The following is a 27,766-nucleotide window of genomic DNA, read 5'->3' on the forward strand; positions in this document are numbered from 1 at the left end:
GTGAAAACCTTGACCCGGAGGTGGTTCCGTCCTGTCAGAGCAACAGCTGAGTTGGTGATACAGAATGTCAAGCAAGCCTCTTATCGAGCTAATTTTGTGTTGATACTGTACGAATAGACTGCTGTAACACTACTACTTCTAAGTATGAACTGAAGTGTTTGTCTGCTTACTTGCTTTGGATAAATTAATGGCAAACATAGATGTTGGGAATGCCGGGGATCTTCAATCTCAAGTAAGTACCCTACTGTTGAACAGAACTCAGGGCTGGGCATGACTGAAGTTCACATTAGTGGAGAGTATGACCAATTTTGTACTTTGACTCATACTTTTATATATTTGACTCAACTATAAAAACAGACATGAGAGAAAGCTTACAGATAATTTGCTTTTAGATTAAAACATTTATTATTATTATAACACAATATTACACTATTTTCTTCATCAGATCGAAGAGGTCGAGGCACTTTCCTCCATATACGGTGACGAATGGTGTGTTATTGATGAAGCAGCAAGAATATTTTGTATCAAAATAACTGATGATATAGACTATCCAAAACTGAAAGCATGTTTACAGGTAATTGTTTCATTACATTTGTGTGTGTTTAAAAAGTTTCAGAGCAGTGTATGATAACAATAACTCAAGAGTTTAATTTCCATAATTAGATCATTCTCCCACATGATTACCCGAGTGCAGCGCCACCTGTCTACCAAATAAAGTAAGTCTACATGTTGGGTTTTACAGTACAGTACACTTACACTACCTCTGATAAACATGTATCAGGCATAAAAAAAGCTCATTATTAAGACTAACATTTGAGACATATTCTGCCTTCTCTCCTCCTGCAGTGCAGCATGGTTGCGAGGCCCTGATAGAAAGACCCTGTCCAACAGCCTTGAGGAGCTCTATGTGTAAGTAGATTTCATAATCACTGACTACTGTACATGAAGCACAGAATAGTTATCCCTGAAGATGGAGGGGATTCCATCATAAGGTTAACCTAAAGATGGATTGCCTGATGGTGAAGCCATGTTAGCTTGCGATATTGCTTATTACAGTCCATTACACTGTCTCACCCATGTCTCTGAGTAGATATGCCTCCACTGACATAAAACTAACCAGTTGTGTCTTTCCTAACAGGGAGAACACTGGGGAAAGCATCCTCTACCTCTGGGTGGAGAAGATCCGGGAGTTCCTCCTGGAGAAATCCCAAAGCACAGACACAGGTGAGAATCGCATGTCACGTCTGATTGATAGTATGCTATATTTTTTCACTAGAGGGCAGTAAATAAATATTTTTATCCAACTCCAGAAATCCAATTATAAAAGTGTGCACCCATTGCCTTCCTCATAAAGGTAGATATCCATGCCCATGAGCTCAGACAGAAAAACTATTGAGAAAGCTTGATTTCGATCTCTTTCCTTTCTTGGAGATGACAGTCAGAATTCTTGGGGTCTTTCATTCAGGTCTTTGATGTGCTCCCATGCATCATTGTGATAAGATGAACACAAGACTTGGTGGGTGGTATATGAAAAGCCCTCTTTCCTGTTTCTGTAATTTAACTGAATGAAGATCAGTATCTGAGTAATGGCTTTCAGTGCTGTGAGCCTGTGACGAAGCCTTTGTCAAATATTTTTTTCAAGAGACTGAGGAAAGAGAAGTACATTTGGTTGTTTGTTGTAGTGGCTTTGAAAATGGTTTTCTATGAATGAATGAGTTTTAATGCCTTTTATTCCCCTTTTTGAACACCACGAAAAACAGGATACCATAACATTCTAACTCTTCACTGTTTTTTAAAGCCGTTAAACTTGTTAGCTAATTAAGCACAGTGCTTTAATTTAGTACTATTTCTATTAATGACTATGGAATCCATCAATATGGATGCAGTCCTATCATTGTAATTATGTTATTTCTCTCTGTACAGTTGTTATGATCAACTGAAATGGGGGAAAGCAGAGAATGTGTATGCTGTGAAAATGAGATGCTGGGTATAGGTCACAGAGCATCCTTGCTTTAGAGGAAATCATTCAGTTTGGAGCACATTCATAAAAGTATAAAAGGCAAGTTGAAAATTGTATTTTGTGTTCAAATTGAAGCTTGTGTCCTCTTCCATAACGAGCAACTGATTTGGGAAATGGTTGGTGTTAATGCCCTCTGAACCTTCATTTAAATGTATTCTCAATGTTTTCCCCTTTTTAATGAACTCCTACTATTCTAAATGCAATAATTTTACTTGTGGAAGCATCGTTATCTAGATTAAAAACTGTCAGAGAAGTGATTTGGGATTATTTGATGAAAAGGCCTATACAGTAGGGTCTGAAATTATTGACACCCTTGATAAAGATGAGCAAAAATGACTGCTTAGAATAAATCATTCAAATACTGAGCTACATTGTGTCCACCACCATATTTTACAGTAGGTATGGGGTTCATTTCTGTTCATGCATTCTCATTTCAATGCCAATCCCACCACTGGTGTGCGTGGCCAAAAACTTACATTTTAATTTCATCCAACATATGTAAATGTCTGGAGTTTGCTAAACGGCATTGGCACTCGAATTGGAACTGGTGCTTTGGTCAGATGACATGAAAATAGAGCTCTTTGGCCACACACACCAGTGGTGGGTTTGGTGTTGAAATGAGAATGCATAAGCAGAAAAGAACCCCCTACTGTAAAATATGACGGAGGATCTTTGATGTTATGGCATTATTTTGCTTCCACTGGTCCTGAGGCCCTTGTTAAGGTCAATGGCATCATGAACTTTACCTAGTACCAGGACATTTTAGCAAAAAACCTGGTTGCCTCTGCCAGGGGCTGAAACTTGGCCGCAAGTGGATCTTCCAGTAAGACAATAACCACAAACGCATACTAATCCACAAAGAAATAGGAACTCATCTTAAGGTTTACCGGTACCGTTTTAAAACATGAATGTGCCTAACCAAAAAAAAGGGGTTAAATATGTGTAAAATAATATATACAGTACTAGTCAAAGGTTTGGACACACCTACTCATTCCAGGGACTTTCTTAATATTTCATATTTTCTACATGAATGATCCTCAAAAAGTTATACAGCTGCACCATCGAGAGCATCTTGACTGTCTGCATCACTGTTTGGTATGGCAACTGCTTGGGATCCGACCGCACGCTCACACATACTGACACCCCAACACACACACACACACACACACACACACTTTCACACTCACCACATACGCTGCTGCTACTGTCTATTATCTATCCTATCTAGTCACTTTTCATTAATTTCAGACCCCACTGTAGATGTACATGGACTCCATAATCATTATAGCACCATAAAGTTCAACGGCATAATTTGGTTATGCATTGTATATTTAATATAGTAGTTGTACAGTGCCTTCAAGAAAGTATTAACACCACTGGACTTTTTCCACATTGTTGTTGTTACAAACTGAATTTAAAATGGATTAAATTCAAATTTTCTGTCACTGATCTACACACAATACCCCATAATGTCAAAGTCAAATTATGTATTTAGAAATGTTTACAAATTATTAAAAAATGAAAAGCTGAAATATCTTGACTAAATAAGTTCAGGAATAAATATTTGCTTAACAAGGCACATAAGTTGCCTGAACTCACTCTTTGTGCAAAAATAGTGTTTAACATGATTTTTAAATGACTACCCAATCTCTGTACTCCACACATACAATTATCTGTAAGGTCCCTCAGTCGAGCAGTGAATTTCAAACACAGATTCAACAACAAAGACCAGGGAGGTTTTCCACTGGTTCGCGAAGAAGGTCACGTATTGATAGATAGATAGATAGATAGATAAAAATATATATAATAATGTTGAATATCCATTTGAGCATGGTGCAGTTATTAATTACACCTTAGATGGTGTATTAATACACCCGGTCACTACAAATATACAGGCGCTCTTCCTAACTCAGTTGCCGGAGAGGAAGGAAACCATTCAGGGATTTCACCATGAGGCCAATGGTGATTTTTAAAACTGTTACAGAGTTTAATGGCTGTGATAGGATAAATCTGAGGATGGATCAACAACATTGTAGTTACTCCACAATACTAACATAAATGACAACGTGAAAAGAAGGAAGCTTTCAAAACATGCATCCTGTTTGCAGTAAGGCACTAAAATAATATTGCAAAATAATTGTACTGAATACTAAGTGTTATGTTTGGGGCAAATACAATACATCACTGAGGACCACTTTTCATATTTTCAAGCATGGTGGTGGCTGCATCATGTTATGGGTATGCTTGTCATCTTTATGGGCTCGGGAGTTTCTTTCTGAAGGCACTGTATGTACTTTTTAGTATAATTTTCCCCAGAAATATCAGTATATTAACATTCAAAGTAACCCTTGTTCTACTTATCCCTCTTAATTGGCTTTATCTGTCTTGTTAGAACATTTTGTTAATTTTACGGTCATGCAATGGTAATTATCTGAAGATGGGACCTGCGTGGTAGGTGTCCATGTAAATTAGGCATATGGTCAAGGCAGAAAGGACCTTCAAAGTCACTCAAACGCATCATGGGACACAAAGATACACAATCACAAATACACATTGAATTCATTTCACAGCCTGTCCATCTTTCTACTTCTCTCACAGTGGAGCAACCAGAGGTGAGAAATATGGCAACAGAGGAGGAGGAAGTGGCGGATGATGTAGAAATCCCTGATTACCGCACTCTGAAGCTGAACAAAGAGAATGTACACCTCTTTGAAAATCACTCAAGTGGTATGGCACTGACTGCAGATTCTTGAATAGAGAAAGAATAAAAAAAACAAGTGTAATTTCTAAGCCTTAATTATAATCGTATCTGAAAGGAAGGAACAGTTTACATTTTGTATATAAACTGAATTGTGCTTGCTGCCCACGTGTTAATCCAGTGTTAATTGGTTCTTACTTGTGCCTTTTATTTTTGTGTTTATAAATCTTTGTAGATGAGGAACTACCTCCTATAAAACTGGGGGAGACGATAACAGAAAGACGCAGCACCTTCCAACCACACTTAGCCCCTGTGGTAACACCTAGACAGGTAATGTGTAGGCCCTCTCCTGTCTCCCTCCTCTCTCTGACTATAAAACATTCATATTCTCACATCCATCACAGAACAAGTTATGGAAGTAAATCACAAGCCTTAAAATCTTCAAAATCATGCTAGACAATGCTACCCTGTTGGGAGAGAGAAGAAGCTGTGAGTTAAAGCTCATGTGGAGAGGATGTAGTTTCAATGCTAATGTGCTTCCAATATGGAAAACTAAACATCCTCAGGCTGTGCTCCTGCTGCTAAATGTTCTCAGGATGAAAACGGAAAGAGCTGCTTTAAACATATCTCACCTGCCATCAATTGCAATTTAGACAGTGATAATTATGTAATTTCCTGGAGAGTACATGAACTGTGTAGATATAATTACAGTGCACATTGTACCATAAGCATTAATAGTTAACTATTACACAACTGTATGGTTCTCTTTTTACATGCTGTACATTTTCAGTATTACGATTACCCACCCAATATACAAGTAGGCAATGTTTTATAAGAAAACTGTTTATACAAACTTTTGAAATAAAGTTACCTAATATATTGTCAAGAGTAGGAGTTAACCGAACCTGTTTGGGGTATTATCTTAGTCTTTCTTTTGGATATGCCATCTGTTTGAAGAGGAATCAATGATTACCCTCATCTTTATGCACCACACAGGAGTTCTCAGATGAGTGGGCTACCTTTCTGTCTTTACTGCAGAAGTTGTACTTTAGGGATAGACGTACCCATCATACTTCTAATGTTAAGAGTATGATTAGAGGAAAGGAGGCAATTCAAACAGATTTGTTTTTGTATTTCAGGTTAGAATGGTTCTTGACAAGCTGTTTGAAAACAAGAAGATTGCAAGTGCCACTCACAATATTTATGCATACAGGTAGAGCATCCAGTTTTGAATATACATAACAGGTTGTAATATTCACAGTGGGTTTATATCTCTCTAATCACACAGTTGATCAATTGTTATTTGACGATGTGTGTGCTGTAAGTAGGCAGAACGGAGCTCTGCTAGGTTTAATGAGTTACATTGAGCCTTTATAAGATGCTTGATGCTTTCTGGGTGGTCATTAACCCAACAGGAGATGCTGACATTTAGAGAATTGAAAAGTTTCCTTCAAGGAGACATGCAGTTTAAGTACATTCTCATACTAAAAGTCTCAACCAACTCCAACCTTTATTCTCTGTATTGTAGGATATACTGTGAAGAAAAGCAGAGTTTCCTGCAGGACTGTGAGGATGATGGAGAGACCGCAGCGGGAGGACGATTGCTTCACTTACTACAGGTGCTTTGCTCTATGTCCACTTTGCTCCGTTCCCTCTAGTGCTTCATTCAGTATTCACACGGTTGCCTTATGCCTCAAGGACCTATTTTACATTTTCAAACCAACCCTCTGTGGTCTTGAGGTTCACTGACCCTCTACTGTTTATAACTTGAATATCATGTTAAGTCCAAGGTAATGTACAATATATCCTATTTCAGATTCACTTTGATAAGTAGCCATGCACAAGCCTTGGCAGGAGCCTTTGTCCTGTTTCTGTAGCGTGAGTACACCCCCTGTACGCTAGTCATATGGAATTGTTTTAAGATGGTCATACTATGGTTAAATAAAGGTGAATTTTTTGTCATACTATGGATCATTTAGCTATTTGATTTTGAAATGTAGGACCCATTTAGGTATGATTTTTTTTTAATGAAAAAAATGATTTGATAAAATATAGAATTTGGCCTTTACTACTAAAGCCCAGAGAAACGCATTGAATAACATTAATAATTGGCAAAAAAGACAGTCAAAAAATAAATCATAAGAATCAAGGTTTTGAAGTGTTTGTCCTAAATCTAGGAGATAAGAAAGCTCAGGAAATAAAGTGCATTCGGAAAGTATTCAGACCTTGACTTTTTCCACATTTTGTTGCATTACAGCCTTATTCTAAAATGGATTATTGTTTTTTCCCCAAATCAATCTACACACAATACCCCATAATGACAAGGCAAAAACAGGTTTTTAGAAGTTTAGGCAAATTTATAAAAATACAAAGCCACTCCTGCATTGTCTTGGCTGTGTGCTTAGGGTCGTTGTCCTGTTGGAAGGTGAACCTTCTCCCCAGTCTGAGGTCCTGAGCGCTCTGGAGCAGGTTTTCATCAAGGATCACTCTGTACTTTACTCCGTTCATCTTTCCCTTGTTCCTGACTAGTTTCCCAGTCTCTGCCTCTGAAAAATATCCCTTAGGAGTGGCTTCCGTCTGGCCAGTCTACCATAAAGGCCTGCTTGGTGGAGTGCTGCAGAGATGGTTGTACTTCTGGAAGGTTCTCCCATCTCCACAGAGAAATTCTGGAGCTCTGTCAGAGTGAACATCGGATTCTTGGTCACCTCCCTGACCAAGGCCCTTCTCCCGCAATTGCTCAGTTTGGCCGGGCAGCCAGCTCTAAGAAGAGTCTTGGTGGTTCCAAACTTCTTACATTTAAGAATGATGGAGGCCACTGTGTTCTTGGGGACCTTCAATGCTGCAGAATTATTTTGGTACCTTTCCCCAGATCTCTGCCTCTACACAATCCTGTCTCGGAGCTCTACTGACAATTCCTTCGACCTCATGGCTTGGTTTTTGCTCTGACATGCAGTCAACTGTGGGACCTTTATATAGAGAGGTGTGTGCCTTTTCTAAATCATGTCCAATCAATTGAATTTACCACAGGTGCTCCAATCAAGTTGTAGAAGCATCTCAAGGATGATCAATGGAAACAGGATGCACCTGAGCTTAATTTCGAGTCTCATAGCAAAGGGTCTGAATAATTATGTAAATAAGGTATTTCTGTTTTATTTTTTATAAATTTGCAAAAATATTTACTGTTTTTCCTTTGTTATTAAGGGGTTTTGTGTGTAGATTGATGAGGGGAGAAACATTATTTAATTAATTTTAGAATAAGGCTGTAACGTAATAAAATGTGTAAAAAGTTAAGGGGTCTTTCCGAATGCACTATGTGTGTGTGTGTGTGTGTGTGTGTGTGTGTGTGTGTGTGTGTGTGTGTGTGTGTGTGTGTGTGTGTGTGTGTGTGTGTGTGTGTGTGTGTGTGTGTGTGTGTGTGTGTGTGTGTGTGTACATATATATATATATATATATATATACACACACAATATCTTTTTTTTTACGTATGGGTTACCTTCAGACAAGTTCCGTGACACTTGTGGGGGTCATAGAGTAAAACAGAGAACACCATCGTGAGTCTCTTCTTTCCATAATAGTTTGTATGTCAAACCGTACAGATGCCATCGTGAGTCTCTTCTTTCCATAATAGTTTGTATGTCAAACCGTACAGATGCTACAGGTGTTTTCGTGAGAAGACCGATTTTCAGGATGTGTCATGGTCTGACAAACACCACTCTAGCTCTGCCGGTGAATCAATCGACTCTAGGGGGTTATTTAATGCTGAGTGGCAAGCAGAGACAAATTTTTACAGTCTTTAAAATAAATGTTTTATTTTTAATATACAGACGTTCGATTTTTTTTAAATTCTGCCTGTCCCTTGGAATTTTCCAAATGGATTAACAATTCCACATTGAACACTGCATGGTGATGAATTACAACCACGACATCTGTTTGCTGAGTAGACCTATGCTTAATGATTCTGATGGAACGTGTCTGTTTAGGGGGGTTAAAGCCTAGGCTTCTTATGGCTGCAAGGGGCAGTATTGAGTAGCCAGTTAAATGGTGCCCATTTCAAACGGCCTCGTACTCAATTCTTGCTCGTACAATATGCATATTATTATTACTATTGGATAGAAAACACTCTCTAGTTTCTAAAACCGTTTGAATTATTTCTCTGAGTGAAACAGAACTCATTCTTCAGCACATTTCCTGACCAGGAAGTGGAATGTCAGAAATCGATGCTCTGTTCAACTTCCTGCCTATACATGGGCATGATACGTAAGAGTCTACGTACACTTCATACACCTTCCCCTGGTTGTCAAGAGGCGGTGAGAGAAGAAATTTCGTGTTTATCTTGGTCTGAGGTGGAATTAAAGCTCTTTGTATGACGTGACCGTCCATTTCCTGTTTCTGGAGCGCGCGAAAGGGGACATGGATTTGCCTTCTGTTTAGCTGTCGTTATGGACGACTAACATCTCCGGTTTAGATTTTATTTGATACATGTGACCATATCATCGTAAAGTATGTTTTTTCAATATAGTTTAATCAGATTATTGAATTTTTTTCGGGAGTTTTGCCGTGTTCCGTTCTCTGACTTTGTTGACGTTGGAGAGATCCGTGCCACTTGGCAAGTGCCCATGCTAAATGATGAGGGAAATTTGCCGTTCCAGATCCAAACAACGACTGTTCTGGACAAAGGACACCTTGTCCAACATTCTGACGGAAGATCACCAAAAGTAAGAAACATTTTATGATGCTATTTCTAATATCTGTCGTGCATGTGAACTGGTCGTCGGCGCCCAAGTGTTTCTGGCTATTGTGGCTACGCTAATATAACGCTACATTTTGTTTTCGCTGTAAAACATTTAATAAATCGGAAATATTGTCTGGAATCACAAGATGCCTGTCTTTCAATTGCTGTACACTATGTATTTTTCAGAAATGTTTTATGATGAGTAATTAGGTATTTGACGTTGGTGTCTGTAAATATTATGGCTGCTTTCGGTGCAATTTCTGATTGTAGCTGAAATGTAAACTATGATTTATACCTGAAATATGCAAATTTTTCGAACAAAACATATGCTATACAATAAATATGTTATCAGACTGTCATCTGATGAAGTTGTTTCTTGGTTAGTGGCTATTTATATCTTTATTTGGTCAAATTTGTGATAGCTACTGATGGAGTAAAAAACTGGTGGAGTAAGAAAAGTGGTGTCTTTTGCTAACGTGGTTAGCTAATAGATTTACATATTGTGTCTTCCCTGTAAAACATTTTAAAAATCGGACATGTTGGCTTGATTCACAAGATGTGTACCTTTCATATGCTGTATTGGACTTGTTAATGTGTGAAAGTTAAATATTTAAAAAATATATATTTTGAATTTCGCGCCCTGCACTTTGAGCTGGCTGTTGTCATAAGTGTACCGACGTCGGGCTTGCACGCCAAACAGGTTAACCAGTTCTAAATGGCACTAGCAGTTTTCAAAGTAGCTTAAGCGGAAGATAGACGGGAAGCAATTATTCCAAAACTGCAGCTTGTTGTGGAACACATTTTCCTACTTCAGTCAACCAGTCCATTTTGAATTGGTGATAAAACTTTAGTCATTTGGTAAGGAATGTAGCTTGTGTATGTCATCGGTAGAGTTGCCAACTTTCTCATTACCAAATAAGGGGCAAAAGGTGGCGTGCCAGTGCACGGTGCCACGGTGGTGTGGGTATGGTGTTGTGTGAATATATGAATATACAGTGTATATTCTTATTCAATTGGAAAGGCAAAACATTTGTATATTCCATTTAGTCTATAGCTTTACTAAAACGGTATCATTATGTAAACTTATGTGAGTAAACCTCAAAATGAATGATTAAAGAAATCACAATTTGGGCCTTTACAGCAACAACAAAAAAACTTTTAAAAATGCAAAAGAGGAAAAGAGGGGCATGAGTCACTCACCAAGTCTACTTATTTTTTTTGCTGCTCTTGACTGATTCAAGCAGTCCTTTGTCCTTTTGCATAGCCAGAGAGAAGTCATTATATGACAAATCAGATATTTGAAGTTCATTTTTGATCTGCTCTGTGCTGCATCTGTTTCTTGAGTCTGACCATTTAATGGTCATCAGAGAAAATCCTCTCTACAGCCTGGCACACTGGCACACTGAGGACAAATGAGACAATCCTGAACATGTTGATCAAGTTGGCTTTCCCTAGGTTTTGGAAAACTGCCATCCACTTCTCACTGGTGGATTTTGTGGTATCCTGTCTGGCTTTCTGTATTTCCTCCCATCTAGCACAAATCTCTTCAATGACTGTCTCTGTCATTTTGAGGGCAACCACCACCTGCTCCAGGTCAGTGAAGGAGAGCTCCTCATAGAGGCCGATCGGTTTCAGTTTCACCATTACATTTTCCGGTGAGAAATCAAACCACTTGTCAATGTATGTAATGACAGTGTCATAGAACTTCACAAAGTCCTGTTGTTGCTTGGACCTTTGATGACAATTGTTTGTCCATCAGCTGCTTGGTCTGGTATCCAAAAAAGCTGTCCTGTTTCTGCTGAAGCATCTTCATTTTGAACCTTTGGACTTCCTCGTAAACATCTGTGATGCAGAGCGTTGTTTCCTCCAGCTTTTTTACGAGTTGGTCATAAACACACCCACGTTGTGGAAAAAGCACAGATACATCTCAGCTACTTCCGTTTTTTCTTCATACTCAAAAATACTCTTCAGTGCCACAGGACAGGTCTCCCCAAGGGACCTGAAGTATGAAGTAAGACCTGGACAGCTTTGCAGGAGACGATCGACAGCTGGATGAAGAGCGAGCCATCGTGTGCAAACATGTCGCAGAATTTCACGGCACTCTATGTTAACAAAGGCGGAAAATGCACGCAGTTCCTCTCTTCGGGAAGCAGATACTGATACGTGGCTGTAGCTCTTTAAAACAAGTGTCTCAATATCCACTGATAGCTGATCGCAAGCGTGCTTGCAGGCATTATGAGCTATGTAATTAGCTTTCAGAATGCAATTGTTGGCACTGCTCAATAACTGGTAAACGGAGTGGTGCTTTCCAATTTTGTCAGTTTCCGCAGTCGATGTCAAGAAGAATGCACCGATATTGCTAGTGTAACAGATGTATAATGTACTCTCCATGCGTTGTTTTCTCAAAATAAATCACTTCGGCCAGTGGTCCCAGTTGAGCATCATTTATTTCTGTTGTTAAATGGGAAACAGAACGTTAGTTGTGCAGGGCTTAACAGTATTGATGGCTGTCGATGGCAAAATCCCTTGCATCACATTTTCCTACTGGGCGAACAAAATTCAATACAAAATATAACATGTGTAAATACCTGTTGTTAAATGGGAAACAGCACGTTAGTTGTGCAGGGCTTAACAGTATTGATGGCTGTCGATGGCAAAATCTGTAGCATGAAGACAACCGTGTTAGCAATGGCTTATGTGACCATGACATCGGTGTATGCTAGCTAACACACTTATTTACAGCAATCATATGCCAAAGCACATCCCAGAAAGCCCCTCAATCCCTAACAGGTACCATATACCCACAGATGTATAAATCAGTAACGTCTAGCAAACTTGTATGTGACAGGTTAAAGGAAATACTAATAGCCTGTTATACATTAAAAAGTATTAGTAAATTCATAGTATGTGAGGATCTTAAAACATCTAAGGTTAAGAAGGTCATGCATTCAGTATTAGTTGATAGATTGATAACATTTATATAATTGTGTTAAAATCCATCAAGCATACAAAGGGTACGAATTGTGAGAGGAATGTGTAAACGTTATGTTGATTACTTTATGTTGTCGTGGGTAAAAGTGTTAATCTGTGATCTACTAAATGCTCTTAATCTATGAGCCTGAGATCGATTGCTCTGGTCTCCACTCAAGTTCACGGAGAATTCGCGGTCTTTTTCTCATTGCACTAAAAGTTCTCAATGAGTAAACATTAACCTATCACTCTCGTGATTCTTTCCCCCCTTGTTCAGGGGTGTAACATTTTTGGAGGCTCCGCTGAGATAGCTGCTCAGATGTCCAGTTTCCACATCCTGGTTGCTGAATTCCGAGCCAGCTAAATCCCCACATAACAACTCAGGCAGGCTGCAGTGAGGAAAGTGTTGCTGTTCGAGGAGAGCTGGAAGTTGGTGGTTAAGTACGTGTCAACTGAGGCCATTGATCGACCATCAGAGACAGTAAGGACCATCTAATTCAGAGTCAACTCCTGCACAGTAAAAGTTCCTCCTGTTCTGTCAACATGATAACCGCCTTGGAAGAACTACAGGAAGAGGTAGTAGGAGAATTGCACACCCTGACTAAAGACAAGTTACTAGAGATATGTGGTTTCCTTGACATATCAGGCGAACAGAGAAGAGATGTTCAAGACAAATCCCGCATATCATTGATGACTCACATTATGAGGTTCCTTGAAAGAGAGGAAGTTGCGGAGTTAGAAGATGGCGGCATGTCGGAATTGTTGCTACTTAAAGAGACAATGACAGAGATGATAAGTGGCATAGATAACAAAACAGGGCAAACTGACCATGATATTGAAACAGCCGGAACACATCACAGAATAGAGGAACTGAGAACTGTAACCCCACAACAAAGGGTGGGAACTGAGCAGATTACTGCAGCCAAAGCCAGTGATTCTCTGCGTCAGCCCCAACCCCATGCCAATCTTCAGGGGAGCGTGCCACTCTCACCCAATGCACAGCCCAGCTCATACTGGCGCAAAGAGTTTAAAATTTCTGGTCAGATAGGTGAACCGGGCCAGAAAGATAAACTGATTTTTTCCAGCCTTGCCCATCAGATCGAGAATGGACTTAACAGAGGCTATCCTGAGGTAGAAATAGTAGACGCAGTAGTCAGGGCTATTTCTCCAGGCTCACAGCTACGCAGTTACTTGGAAGGTAAACCCCAGCTAACTCTTCCCACACTTAGATGTATCCTGCGTTCCCACTTCCAAGAGAAGAGTGCCACAGAGCTTTACAAACAGCTAGCTTCAGAAGCACAGCATAGCAAGGAGACCCCTCAAAGCTTCCTGATGCGCGTCTTAGATTTGAGGCAAAAAGTACTGTTTGCATCCCAGGAGTCAGAATCAGGGCTTAAGTATGACCCTGCTCTAGTCCAGCGCATGTGTTTACACACAGTCCTTACAGGTCTCCAGAGTGACAGTATCAGGATAGACATGCAGCCTCTCCTGCTAGATAGCGAAACATCAGATGAGGTTTTGCTAGAGAAGCTTAACATTGCTTGTGCTAATGAGATAGAAAGACGAAACAAAAAGCGGTTTCATGCCCCACAGCCTGCTACAACTGTAAGTGTAGTCCAGTTAGAAGATACGCCATCCACAAAGTGTCCTGTGAAGGAAGCCGAAGTTAAGATACCCGCAGAACTGTTAACAGAGTTAGCTGAACTTAAGACAGGTGTAGCTTCTCTAAAAGGTCTCAGTGCAGAGATTGCTCAGATTAAGGAGACATTACAGCAGCCTATGTTTCGGTCACCGCCTTGTGCCTATGCCCCACCTCCAGTTAGGAGGCCAGATAGGGACCCCCAGCCACCTGTGTCCCAGCAGCAGTATTACAGCAACTACAGTCAGTCCCAAGCACCTGACCCTGTGCAGCATCAATATGCACCTAACCGGTATGCCAACCGCTCTGCTCAAGCTCCAAGGAGGTGTTTTGTCTGCCAGCAGGCCAGAACAGATGCACGCTGCACACACTGCTTCCGATGTGGGAGTGGAGAACATTTTCAAGCTGGATGTAAAATCCGGGGAGTCAGACCTTCAAGGGAGGCCCCTTTAAACGGGCAAAGGTTACCGCTGAGGGACGAGTGTTAACCGTAGCTACCAAAAAGTCCCAGAAATGTGCAAATTGTGCCAGAGAAGATTCATTTGAGAACCTGAAACAATGTTCATCATGTAAAGAGACACTGTACTGTTCCAAAGTATGTCAAAATCAACATTGGATTAAACATAAGGAAAAATGCACTCACCTGAAAATTAACTCTACCAGTGAAAGGTTTTCCTGCACAGAGGAAAATGCCCACTCCTTACCATCCCTAGCTCAAGGTTGCCACCCCCGTAAGGTCACCTCGCTAGTCGGCAGACAGTGCCTTATTGAGTGTCACCTGAATCGCCACCACCTCCAAGCTCTATGGGACACAGGCTCTCAGGTATCGGTCATTGATGAACGATGGAAAGAGGAATCTCTCCCAAACGCAAGGCTGAGAGATGTTTCAGAAATCCTGGACTCACCTGCTGATCTACGGTTGACTGCAGCAAATGGGACTGAAATGCCGTACCTGGGATGGATTGAAACAACTTTTCGGCTAGCCTCTGAAACTGACGAAACAAAGGAACTGATCATCCCAGTGCTGGTAATGAAAGGCTGTCACCTATCTCATCCCATCATAGGTTTCAATGTTATCGAGCACATCCTGACAATGACTGAAAAGACTAAACGATACAGTACAATAAAAACAGCTTTCCCAAGCCTCAAAAGAAACAAGGTGAGTGCTTTTATACAGGCTGTTAGCGCAGAACAGACAGATGAATACGCAGTGAAAACCAAGAAAGAGAAGGTTGCTATCCCAAAACACAGTAGCATTCAGATTGAGTGCCGCGTAGCTTCCCAGCCTTTCAAAGAGGACATGACAATGCTTTTCCAGCCAGACCTGAACCCGCAGTGGCCAGACGACCTTGAGTTCTTTGACACACTAGTCAGAGTCAGGAAAGGTGTTTTTCCAGTTATCAGGCTTGATGTCTCTAACCCCACTGACCACGACATTGCCCTGCTAGGACGCACAATAATCGGTACAGTACAAACCATTATGACTGTGTTACCTGCCCAAGTCTTTGAAAAAACTGTCACCCCAGCCACAGTGAATCACACCAGCGTTCGAACCCCATGTACTGCTACTGAACAGTGGGATCCACCAGTAGGTTTAACTCACCTAACCGAAGAGCAGAGAGAGGTTGTTAGGCAAATGCTTAGAGAAGAGTGTCACTCCTTCTCCAGATCAGACAATGACATTGGCTGCATTGAACGATTGAAAATGACTATTTCTCTAAAGGACTCTGAACCAGTCAAGCGCACATACATGTCAGTGCCCAGGCCACTGTATCAGGAGATGAAGGGTTACCTTTATGACCTCATAGCCCAGGGCTGGGTTAGGAAGTCAAACTCTTCATATTCTTCACCTGTCGTGTGCGTTCGTAAGAAGGATGGGACCCTCCGGTTGTGTATAGATTACAGAGACCTGAACAGAAAGACACATCCCGACCGCCAGCCCATCCCTCGGGTCCAAGACATCATGGACAGTTTAGGTGGTAATTCCTGGTTCTCCCTCTTAGATCAGGGAAAAGCTTATCACCAGGGGTTCATCTCTGAAGAAAGCAGACCACTGACAGCATTTGTGACCCCGTGGGGACTCTATGAGTGGATGCGGATGCCATTCGGCCTCATGAACGCTCCTGCAGCTTTTCAGCGGTGTATGGAGGAGTGTTTGGAAGGGCTCCGGGATGACATCTGCATTCCTTATCTGGACGACACGCTTGTTTTCAGTAAAACTTTCGACAGCCATGTGAATGATGTGCGAAAAGTTTTGAGGCGTCTCAGAGAGTATGGCATTAAACTCAAACCAAGTAAGTGTGATCTCTTTAAACCCCAGGTCCGTTATTTGGGCAGAGTAGTGTATGCAGAGGGCAGCCGAGTTGACCCAGCCGATTTTGAAGCAGTAAGAGCATTGAAAGAAATCAGACCAGGGACTGTGGGCCAGCTCAGACAAATGCTTGGTTTACTCACTTACTACAGACAGTACATCAAAGACTTTTCTAGGAGGGCCAGCTGCCTGTATGACCTCCTGAAAGCAGATTCAGAGAAATTACCTGACCACCCACGGAAAACAAAAACAAAGAAACTAAGTCATGTGGTGCCCTCAAACAAGCCAATCCTGTGGACTGACCAGCATCAACAGGCACTTGAACAGCTGATTGAGTGTTTGCTTCACCCACCAGTCTTAGGTTTCCCTGATTTCACTCAGCCATTTGTTGTACACACTGATGCGTCACACCAAGGCTTGGGAGCAGTTCTCTATCAAAAGCAAGATGGGAAGCTTAGGGTCATTGCTTATGGCTCTCGAACCTTAACAGCAGCTGAGAAGAACTATCACTACCACTCGGGCAAGCTAGAATTTCTAGCTCTAAAATGGGCAATCACTGATAAGTTCCATGATTATTTGTACTATGCTCCGTCCTTCACTGTATACAGCGATAACAACCCGCTCAGCTACATTCTGTCTACTGAAAACCGAACGCAACCACTTCCAGGTGGGTTTCAGAATTGGCTGATTTCCACTTTACCATAAAGTACAGGCCAGGCAGAGAGAACGGTGATGCAGATGCTTTGTCAAGGATGCCACTGGATGTAGAGTCACTGATGAGAGAATGTTCTGAGGAGCTTCCACCAGACACCATTGCCGCCACAATACAAGCAGTTGAGGTACAGAAAGAGGCTGTTGTACCTTGGTCACTTTCAGCTGCAGCTATGTCAGTGTCAGCTGAAGGTGAGACAACCACTGCAACAACCAGCTCGATCCCAAAAGATGGGATAAGAGAAGCACAAGAATCTGATCCGGTCATCCGTCCTGTGCTCAATTTCAAACTGTCGGGTTTCAAACCGCCAGTTAAAGAGCAAAAGGAATTCAGTCCAAAGACAAAATGCCTATTCAGAGAATGGGACAAATTGACAATAGACAGTGATGGCATTCTGTACAGAATCACTACAGCCCGCAAGCAGTTAGTTCTACCAGAGCAGTACAAAAGTAAAGTGATGGAAGAGTTGCACAATAACATGGGACACCAAGGTACTGACCGCACTGTATCACTAGTACGTGACCGCTTCTTCTGGCCATATATGCAATCTGACATCGAGCACTATGTGACTAAAACTTGTAGCTGTGTCAAGCAGAAAAAGCCAGCCCATGAAGCAAGAGCTCCTCTGACAAACATTGTGACAACACAGCCATTTGAACTGGTATGTATAGACTTCCTTCATCTCGACAGATGCAAAGGGGGATATGAGTACATCCTCGTGATTGTTGATCATTTTACACGTTTCACTCAAGCCTACGCCACCACATCAAAGTCAGGTAAAACTGCTGCAAATCTCATCTTCAATGACTTTGCCCTGAAGTTTGGGTTCCCGTCCCGCATCCATGACCAAGGGGGAGAATTTGAAAATCAGTTGTTCCATCAGTTAAAGAAACTCAGTGGCATGGCGGGGTCCAGAACAACACCCTACCACCCGATGGGGAACGGTCAAGTGGAACGCATGAACAGAACATTGTTGCAAATGTTAAAGACACTAACTGAGACACAAAAGTCAAATTGGAAGGAGTCTCTGAACAAACTGGTTTATGCCTATAACTGCACCCGTTGCGAAGTGACTGGCTATTCACCATTTTATCTTCTGTTTGGGAGATCACCCAGGCTTCCAGTTGATATGCTCTTTGGATTGTGCACAGAGGCAGGTTCCAGTAACCATCGAGACTACGTGGAGAACTGGAAACAAGGGATGGAAGAAGCATACGCCATTGCAAATGAAAATGCTCAGAAAGCTGCTGAAAGAAGTAAGAAGTACTATGACACTAAAGTTAGGAGTTCAGTGCTACAGCCTGGCGAGCGAGTTCTGATTAAAAACCTGACACCAAGAGGAGGACCAGGCAAACTCCGTAACTATTGGGAAGATACAATTCCCACAGTAGTGAGACAAATGGGTTCAGACCTGCCGATTTATGAATTGAGACCAGAAAAGGGTAGGGGACGCTCCAGGGTCCTGCACAGAAACCTGCTCATGTCCTGTGACCACTTACCTTTTGAGAGACAACCAGAAATGACCAAAGATGACAAAAGTCAGAAAGAAAGGAGACATCAGCCTGCATCACATCCTCTAGATTCTGATGAAGACAGCGGGGATGAATATGACCTTCATCATGAGCCGCTACAGGTTCCCACATCTCCTACAGTACCTGAGGAGAGGAATGCTGAACCAGCGAGAGAGTGGGAACACAGGCCCCCACCAGTGAAACAGACAGTTGCGGTGCCAGTCCCTGATACGCTACCAGCACAGCCTCTTGTTGAAAAGCGACTGGAGGAGACAACAACAGTTCAAGACCTGCCTGCTGAGGAGATGAACTTGCCTGCTGAAAATTTGCCTGATGATCGTCCACCAAGTGCCTTTCCTTCATTAACTGATGCTGCTGAACCTGAGGAATCAGCCTACCAGCTGCCACAAAGAGAGAGACACCCTCCAAGACGTATCACCTATGATCAGCTTGGTATCCCTTCCTGCTACAGTATACAGCCACAGTTGTTTCCTGTCTACTCTGCACCAGGACTGGTTCCATGGCTGCCACCACTACAGCAATGTTACTTTCAGCCACCTTACATGTATGGGCTTCAGCAACAGAGTTGACATGTTTGACCATGGACTACTGACTGATTTCACAGACTGTCACAAGAGACAATTTGCAGACTATGCATTTAGATCATTAAAATTGATGGACTGTTGATCAATAGTATGAGAAAGGACTGGTCAACAGATATGGACTGTGAATAACTTGTTAGTTATATTTGAACTGTGACCCTTGACCTCTGCTCAAGTACTACCTTACAGAAGAGGATTTTCGAGGTCCAGTGCATACAGACTGTTGAAGAAGACAATGTTGGTAATGTTGGGACAACATTTATTTTGTCGGGGAGAGTGTGACAGGTTAAAGGAAATACTAATAGCCTGTTATACATTAAAAAGTATTAGTAAATTCATAGTATGTGAGGATCTTAAAACATCTAAGGTTAAGAAGATCATGCATTCAGTATTAGTTGATAGATTGATAACATTTATAATTGTGTTAAAATCCGTCAAGCATACAAAGGGTACGAATTGTGAGAGGAATGTGTAAACGTTATGTTGATTACTTTATGTTGTCGTGGGTAAAAGTGTTAATCTGTGATCTACTAAATGCTCTTAATCTATGAGCCTGAGATCGATTGCTCTGGTCTCCACTCAAGTTCACGGAGAATTCGCGGTCTTTTTCTCATTGCACTAAAAGTTCTCAATGAGTAAACATTAACCTATCACTCTCGTGATTCTTTCCCCCCTTGTTCAGGTACGTTATTGATGATTCAAACACTTTATTGCCTGTTGATAAATTGAGTTATGGTTTACTGAGTTAAAGCTTTGTGCTTGACAGTTATATTGAAAATAGTATTTGTTTCAGTGATGTACAGTGTATACTGTTGTGACTTGAATAAGCCTTGTACCCTACAAGACTCTATTTCCTGTAGATCTGTTATTCTGTAAAATGTGTTACTTTTGTAAAATGATTGCACTAAAAGTTCTCAATGAGTAAACATTAACCTATCACTCTCGTGATTCTTTCCCCCCTTGTTCAGGTGTGTAACATGTACACATTGTAAAATAGAAAACAGTATTCAGAACGTGACCTTCCCCTTGCATCACATTTTCCTACTGGGAAGACCTGACGTTCGCGATCTCCCCCTATCTGCAAGTGGGGCCAATCACAACACACCTTATTGTCATCAGAGTTGAACTAACCAATAAGAATGCTTGAACATTAAATACACATTTCTTTAGAGGCAAGTGGAAACATAACCAACCCTGTTACACTAGCACCTTTAGCTAGGGGGCCTTCTTGTGCATTTCTGTGGACGCATGCTGAGTTAGGTCATTCTCCCCTCCATGGCCAATTGAGAATTCCCGACGACATACAGTACAGAAAGCTTTCGTTGAGTCACCACTGACGGGCTTAACCCACGTCTGTTTTGCGTCACATTGTTTGTTGTAGCTGCACAGTCTTTTCTTTTTTGCAGGTTTGTCCATATTTCCTTGATATGCCAAACCGACCGAACAACAACAGAAATTACTTTGCAGGAATTGGCGCGTTTACGCTATACTGTGATTGGATGAATATACAGGACAAGAGGGGTCCGGTATGGGACAAACCAATTTAACGCAATATAAGGGACATCCCGGCTAATACGGGACAGTTGGCAACCCTAGGACTCATCAGTTACATACTTTTTTATAGACATTTATTTGTATAGGCCTACCGGGAGCTTGTGTGCGCAGGGAGTGGCCGGAATGCAATTGAGTGAATGAGACATGGAGGGGAAAGGGAATTTAGGGAGAAGAACGCTGTGTTGCTTGGCTTGAAGTTGTTTTTGTTTTTGTTGTGACCCGCAAATGCACATGTACAAATAGAACACTAGAGTCAAAGCAAATTAACATTGACTTCAAGAAAAAAAAATACTTGCCCGTTCGGGCAGCCACAAAGCACATTCCACCAAATCGTTTTATTGTATTTATTTATATATTTTTTTAATATCTTGTTAAAGATTTATCTTTGACATCCATTCGAGTACTCCTGCCTATCCATAATTCAAGCAAGCATTCATTCCTGTCTCAGTCAATATTAGTGGGTACAGACTGAGGCTCTAGCAATCAAATCGTTTTCATGCATTCGTATTCACCCACAGCATCCACAACACCAGCTTGCAAGAATGCCAAATGTCAGACTATGAGTGCACCGCAGTGAAATGTCTCATTGGATTTCTCTGCTGGAGTCCAGAGTCTTGTTTACACGTTTCTCAGATGAATCTGCCTTTGATGGTAGCCCCTTTTCAAAAACAATAGCAATGTCTGAGTGGGATAAGACATCTTGCGAGGAATTTGTACTGAGCTGAACGGTTCATCCTGAACCCCACAGGATGTTGCTCTATCTATGCTCTGGACAATCTGATTTTGGATTATAGGTTGCACTGAGTCTGTTCAATGGAGACCGATTTATGACCATAGCACATGTTCCAATCCAAGTGCCAATGCCGTTTATCAAACTCCAGACGGTGCTAGGTTCAGATGACATGAGCTCTTTGGCCACAAACACCAGTGGTGTCGAAAAACGGAAGTATACAGAAAGTACCTCATACCTACTGTAAAATATGGTGGCGGATCTTTGATGCTCTAGGGCTATTTTTCATACCCTGGTCCTTTGGCCCTTGTTAAGGACAATGGCATCATGAACTTTACCAAGTACCAGGACATTTTAGCCAAGAGGCTGACACTTGGCTGCAAGTGGATCTTCCAGCAAGACAATAACCCCAAGCACAAATCAAAATCCACAAAGAAATGGTTAATTAAGCATTATAAACTGGGTGGTTCGATCCCTGAATGCTGATTGGCTGACAGCCGTGGTATATCAGACTGTATATATCACAGGTATGACAAAATATTTGTATTGCTCTAATTACATTGGTAATCAGTTTATAATAGCAATAAGACACCTTGAGGGCTTGAGGTATATGGCCAATATACCACGGCTAAGGGCTGTATCCAGGCACTCTGTGTTACGTTGTGCGTAAGAACAGCCCTTAGCCGTGGTATATTGGCCATATACCACACCTCCTTGTGCCTTATTGCTTAAATAGCATTCAGGGCTTGAACCACCCAATTTATAATTTACATTTTGCAATGGCCATCTCAGTCTTCGGACTTGAACCCCATTGAAAACCTGTGGTTTGAATTGAAGAGGACAGTCCATAACCGCAGACAAAGGATATCAAGGATCTGGAAAGATTCTGTATGGAGGAATGGTCTAAGATCCTTCCCAATATGTTCTCCAACTCATAAAACATTTTAGAAAGGTATTAAAAGGTATTGAAAAACGGGTGTCAATAATTTTGGCCCCTACCTTTTTGAGTAAAAAAATATTACTTGTTACAAAATCTCTTTCTTTGAGCAATTTTATTAGTATAAAAAATAAACAATTATTGAGCATACAATGTAGCTCAGTATTTGATTTATTTTATAGTCTTTTTCGCTCATCTTTCTCAAGGGTGCCAATAATTTTGGACCTGACTGTATGTCATCATTCTTCCATTGTCACTGAATCTGACCTAACAAGTGAAAAGAAGAGCCTTCAGTCTAATGCTCACCCCCACCACTACCACCCAGGTGCTTTGGGTAAGATTCTGATTAATGTTCTACTTGAACCTCTCAACACTGACAGGCAATTTACTTTGAGGGCTGATTCTTAATCTGTTTTTCTCTCATATATTTTCCTCTCAGACCCCTTCTTCGTTTTCTGGTTTTGAATTTAGCATTTACTCATTTTGGCAGTACGAATGTGAAGTGCGGAGCAGAGAATAAGGGAGACGTTTATTATTACAGTAAATAGACAGATGGCATTGGCATGGTCTCCCATAGCCAAATTCTCCCCTGCTGCGTAGAGGGCTGTTGATTGACAGCGGAGGGACTGAGGCAGATATTCTCCTGGATAAAGGCTTATTCTTTACGATGCATCCTGTGTCAGCTGCAAAGCTGAAACAAGGCTTCCAGGGGGTGTTCACTAGTCATCCCCTGTCACATGTGGTCTTTCAATCGTCTTGCTAATCGTCACATCCTCTTTGATATGACACATGAGGAAGTGCTTGGGTACATGGACCAGTGACCAGAATGTTGCTCATCCAAATCTCCAAGCACACTTGTTGACAAATCATCTGTTAAGGGAAGATGCCAGCTATTAAGTCTGTTATCTATATTTTGCCGTGGGAGCAATCCTTGCACAAAGATTTTCTCTGTATGCTGATGTCTTTATCTTGGGAGAGGAAAACATGTCTGTATGCCTCTCTATTGCTAAACATTGGTTTTATAATCATTCCCCAAACAGCCATTATTTGTGATTCATATCTGTCATGTGATGATGAGATTTTTTGCAGTCCTCTTTGAGTCTATGCCAAACCGATCATCAACATCCACACATACAGTAGCTACCACATCTATCATGTGCCACTGTCATTCCCTCTGTGCCAACACCACTCTGTTGTTCTACCTCAGATCCTGGATGTGCGGAATGTGCTGGTGGTTGTGTCTCGCTGGTATGGAGGGATTCTACTGGGTCCAGACCGTTTCAAACATATCAACAACTCTGCCAGAAACATCCTGGTCCAGGAGGGATACACATCCTCTGCGGTGAGACCCTCTCTCCTTATTAGCAATGTGTCCAAGTTTGACATAAGTCCACACTAAAGTATAGAAATTTAGTAACTTTAGTCTGAATGTTGAACAAGACCTTGGATGTAATTCAAAATGTGTGCAAAATGTATCTTACATCTATATTTAAGTTTAAATGTTTGTTTGTAATATCAAGCTTGATGGGGAATTGTTTTTGCGTTCCTCATTGTTGGAAGCTTTTGACATAAGCAGGCATATACAGTGCATATACTGTACATAGAATCTAATCTGAAAGTCTAATGGAAACTTTCCCCTCTACTTATCTGAAACAAATGTTATTTATTTATGGAAAGTGGGTCAAGATCAGAGCGGATTCAGTTAAACTGAATGATGTTTAACTGCAAAACACCAGTTTCAACGTCAACAGTGAAGAGCCGACTCCGGGATGCAGTTCCTCTGTCCAGTGTCTGTTCTTTTGCCCATCTTAATCTTTTCTTTTTATTGGCTTTTTCTTTGTAACTCTGCCTAAAGGCCAGCATCCCAGAGTTGCCGCTTCACTGTTGATGTTGAGACTGGTGTTTGCGGGTACTATTTAATGAAGCTGCCAGTTGAGGACTTGTGAGGCGTCTGTTTCTCAAACTAGACACTCTAATGTACTTGTCCTCTTGCTCAGTAGTGCACCGGGGCCTCCCACTCCTCTTTTTATTCTAGTTAGAGCCAGTTTGCGCTGTTCTGTGAAGGGAGTAGTACACAGCGTTGTACGAGATCTTCAGTTTCTTGGCAATTTCTCACATGAAATAGCCTTCATTTCTCAGAACAAGAATAGACTGATGAGTTTCAGAAAAAAGTACTTTGTTTCTGGACATTTTGAGACTGTAATCAAACCCACAAATGCTGATGCTCCAGATACTCGACTAGTCTAAAAAATGGCCAGTTTTATTGCTTCTTTAATCAGAACAACAGTTTTTAGCGGTGCTAACAAAATTACAAAAGGGTTTTCTAATGATCCTTTTAATGAGCCTTTTAAAATGATCAACTTGGATTAGCTAACACAACGTACCATTGGAACACAGGAGTGATGGTTGCTGATAATGGGCATCTGTACGCCTATGTAGATATTCCATAAAAAATCTGCCACTTCCAGCTACAATAGTCATTTACAACATTAACAATGTCTACACTGTATTTCTGATCAATTTGATGTTATTTTAATGGAGGAAAAATTTGCTTTTCTTTCAAAAACAAGGAAATGTCCAAGTGACCCCAAACTTTTGAACGTGTGTTTGTGTGTGTGTGTGTGTGTGTGTGTGTGTGTGTGTGTGTGTGTGTGTGTGTGTGTGTGTGTGTGTGTGTGTGTGTGTGTGTACACAACTTCGGGAAGTATTCAGACCCGTTGACTTTTTCCACATTTTGATATGTTCCTAATATTGATTCAATTGTTTTTTCCCCTCAGTAATCTACACACAATACCCCATAATAACAAAGCAAAAACAGGTTTTTAGAAATGTTTGATAATTTATATATATATTTTTAAACTGAAATATCACATTTACATAAGTATTCAGACCCTTTACTCAGTACTTTGTTGAAGCACCCTTGGCAGTGATTACAGCATCGAGTCTTCCTGAGTATGACACTACAAGCTTGGCACACCTGATTTGTGTCGATTTGTCTCGATCCTGACTAGTCTCCCAGCCCCTGCCTCTGAAAAACATCCCCACAGCATGATGCTGCTACCACCATGCTTCACCGTAAGGATGGTGCCAGGTTTCCTCCAGGCGTGACACTTGGCATTCAGGCCAGTTTAATCTTGGTTTCATCAGACCAGAGAATCTTGTTTCTCATGGTCTGAGAGTCCTTGAGGTGCCTTTTGGCAAACTCCAAGCGGGCTGTCATGTGCCTTTTACTGAGGAGTGGCTTCCATCTGGCCAGTCTACCATAAAGGCCTGATTGGCGGAGTGCTTCAGAGATGGTTGTCCTTCTGGAAGGTTCTCCCATCTCCACAGAGGAACTCTAGAGCTCTGTCAGAGTGACCATCGGGTTCTTGGTCACCTCCCTGACAAAGGCCCTTCTCCCCTGATTTCTTAGTTTGGCTGGGAGGTCAGTTCTAGGAAGAGTGTTGGTGGTTCCAAACGTATTATATTTCAGAATGATGGAGGCCACTGTGTTCTTGGGGATCTTAAATTCTGCAAAAAATTGTTTGGTACCCTTCCCCAGATATGTACCTCGACAACAATTCTGTCAAAGTGCTCTACGGACAATTCCTTCGACCTCGTTGCTTAGTTTTTGCTTTGACATGCACTGTCAACTGTGGGAACGTATATAGACAGGTATGTGCCTTTCCAAATCATGTCCAATCAATAGAATTTACCACAGGTGGACTCCAATCAAGTTGTTGAAACATGTCAAGAATAATCAATGGAAACAGGATGAACCTGAGCTCAATTTCGAGTCTCATAGCAAAGGGTCTGAATAGTTATGTAAATAAGGTATTTCTGTTTAACTTTTTTATAAATTTGTGTTGTAAATTGCTCATGATTTTTATTTCTTTAATCCATTTTAGAATAAGGCTGTATTGTAACAAAATTTGGAAAAAGTCAAGGGGTCTAAATACTTTCCTATATTTTAATTTTTTTTTTTACCCCTTTTGCTCCCCGATTTCGTGGTATCCAATTGGTAGTTAGTCTTGTCCCATCGCTGCAACTCCCCTATGGACTCGGGAGAGGCGACGGTCAAAAGCCATGCGTCCCCCGAAACACAACCCTGCCAAGCCGCACTGCTTCTTGCCGCGCTACTCGCTTAACCCGGAAGCCAGCCGAACCAATGTGTCAGAGGAAACACCGTCCAACTAACGACCAAGTTCAGTTAGCAGGCGCCCGGCTCGCCACAAGGAGTCGCTAGAGCACGATGAGATAAGGAAATGCCTTCCAGCCAAACCCTCCCCTAACCCGGACGACGCTGGTCTAATTGTACGCCGCCTCATGGGTCTCACGGTTACGGCCGGCTGTGACACTTTTTCAATAGAACACTTCTTCAGACTTTCAAAACTTTCCAAAACAACAAACTGAGCTCTCCCTCGTTCAGCGAGTTGTCTGGCCAATGTGGTCTTGTGGAATAATAAATGCAACATGGTGGTCACATCTCATTTGCTGATTCAGATCAGGGGAATATGCGTATTAAGGTGAAACATTGGTAGCCATTTGCTATCCAACTACACTGAAGGCGTATACATCTAATACACTGATTATAAGGTAAACAACTCACTGGTTGAGGATAATTACTGTATGTTTTCCAGCTTTGTAATGAAGTGGTGCTCTTCGTCTTTTCTATTTTCCCTCTTTTATTCAATGTTCTTTTATTGTTTTGCAGGATGAGGCATCCAAAGCTGGAGGGAAGAACAAAAAGTCAAAAAGCAAGAAGACAAAGTAAAGTGATGTACTCTGAATGCTAGTCATTGGCAATGCACTCTGTAATATTGTTGAACGGTTTACAGAAAGGAACAGACATTTCTGACCTCTATGAGGAGTTCAATCTCCAAAAAGTTTTGTTGTGCCTTAAACTGAAAATGGGAATTTCATGGCAACTATGTAATGTTAGTGTCGAACATTCAGGATTAAAGGAAAGTAAGCCCATCTCCTCATAACCATAATGAAAACTGATTATGTGAGTCATTTCTATTAATAAAAAAAGGGCTGCATACATGACTAGGAAAATGCATTCATTTGTTGTAAACCTGATTTTCCTTCTCAGAGCATAGCTGTAATTTTCAGGAATGTCTGAAATTATAACCAAAATGTCTTAATTTCCAAAAAGTCTCTTTCTCTCTCTCCCTTCTGTCACGCCTGTATTTAGATGCTTTGATATTTGAGTTCTGTCGTGGTAATTTCCTGTATTACTCAATGATGAGAGCAAACCACACACAAGTCAGAGTTATATTTAAAAGTCCATCTTTAATTATATATGAACTTCACCATAGCCCTTTTTGACTCTCAGATCAATTCAGTGTCTATAAATGAATTCTCTGAG

At 41.2% G+C, this 27,766-nt stretch overlaps 1 protein-coding gene across 4 annotated transcripts; it reads left to right on the forward strand.

Moving 5' to 3' along the window:
• The first annotated feature begins 39 nt into the window (after positions 1–39).
• Positions 40–27,444, forward strand: impact (impact RWD domain protein). Of its 4 annotated transcripts, none has more exons than XM_039002584.1 (11): positions 40–232; positions 446–574; positions 664–716; positions 847–909; positions 1,139–1,224; positions 4,591–4,632; positions 4,954–5,048; positions 5,858–5,931; positions 6,247–6,337; positions 23,624–23,758; positions 27,110–27,444. In XM_039002584.1, exons 1-11 carry the CDS (start codon positions 188–190, stop codon positions 27,167–27,169), a joined length of 873 nt encoding a protein of 290 aa, XP_038858512.1. In that variant the 5' UTR covers positions 40–187; the 3' UTR covers positions 27,170–27,444. The 4 variants fall into 4 exon arrangements, with proteins under 4 accessions (XP_038858512.1, XP_038858511.1, XP_038858514.1 ...); XM_039002583.1 differs by having other exon boundaries at positions 4,619–4,747; XM_039002586.1 differs by having other exon boundaries at positions 446–489; positions 4,619–4,747.
• The last annotated feature ends 322 nt before the right edge of the window (positions 27,445–27,766 follow it).

Source organism: Salvelinus namaycush, chromosome 10 (genome assembly GCF_016432855.1).
Source record: "Salvelinus namaycush isolate Seneca chromosome 10, SaNama_1.0, whole genome shotgun sequence".
Taxonomy (NCBI): Eukaryota; Metazoa; Chordata; class Actinopteri; order Salmoniformes; family Salmonidae; genus Salvelinus; species Salvelinus namaycush.

Bases quoted from the DNA above. Each gene is read 5' to 3' on its own strand.
- impact (XM_039002583.1), top strand. From the start codon at position 188: ATGGCAAACATAGATGTTGGGAATGCCGGGGATCTTCAATCTCAA. The intron at 717-846 runs GTAAGTCTACAT...CTCCTCCTGCAG, and splicing joins CCACCTGTCTACCAAATAAA to TGCAGCATGGTTGCGAGGCC. The intron at 5,932-6,246 runs GTAGAGCATCCA...TCTGTATTGTAG, and splicing joins CACAATATTTATGCATACAG to GATATACTGTGAAGAAAAGC.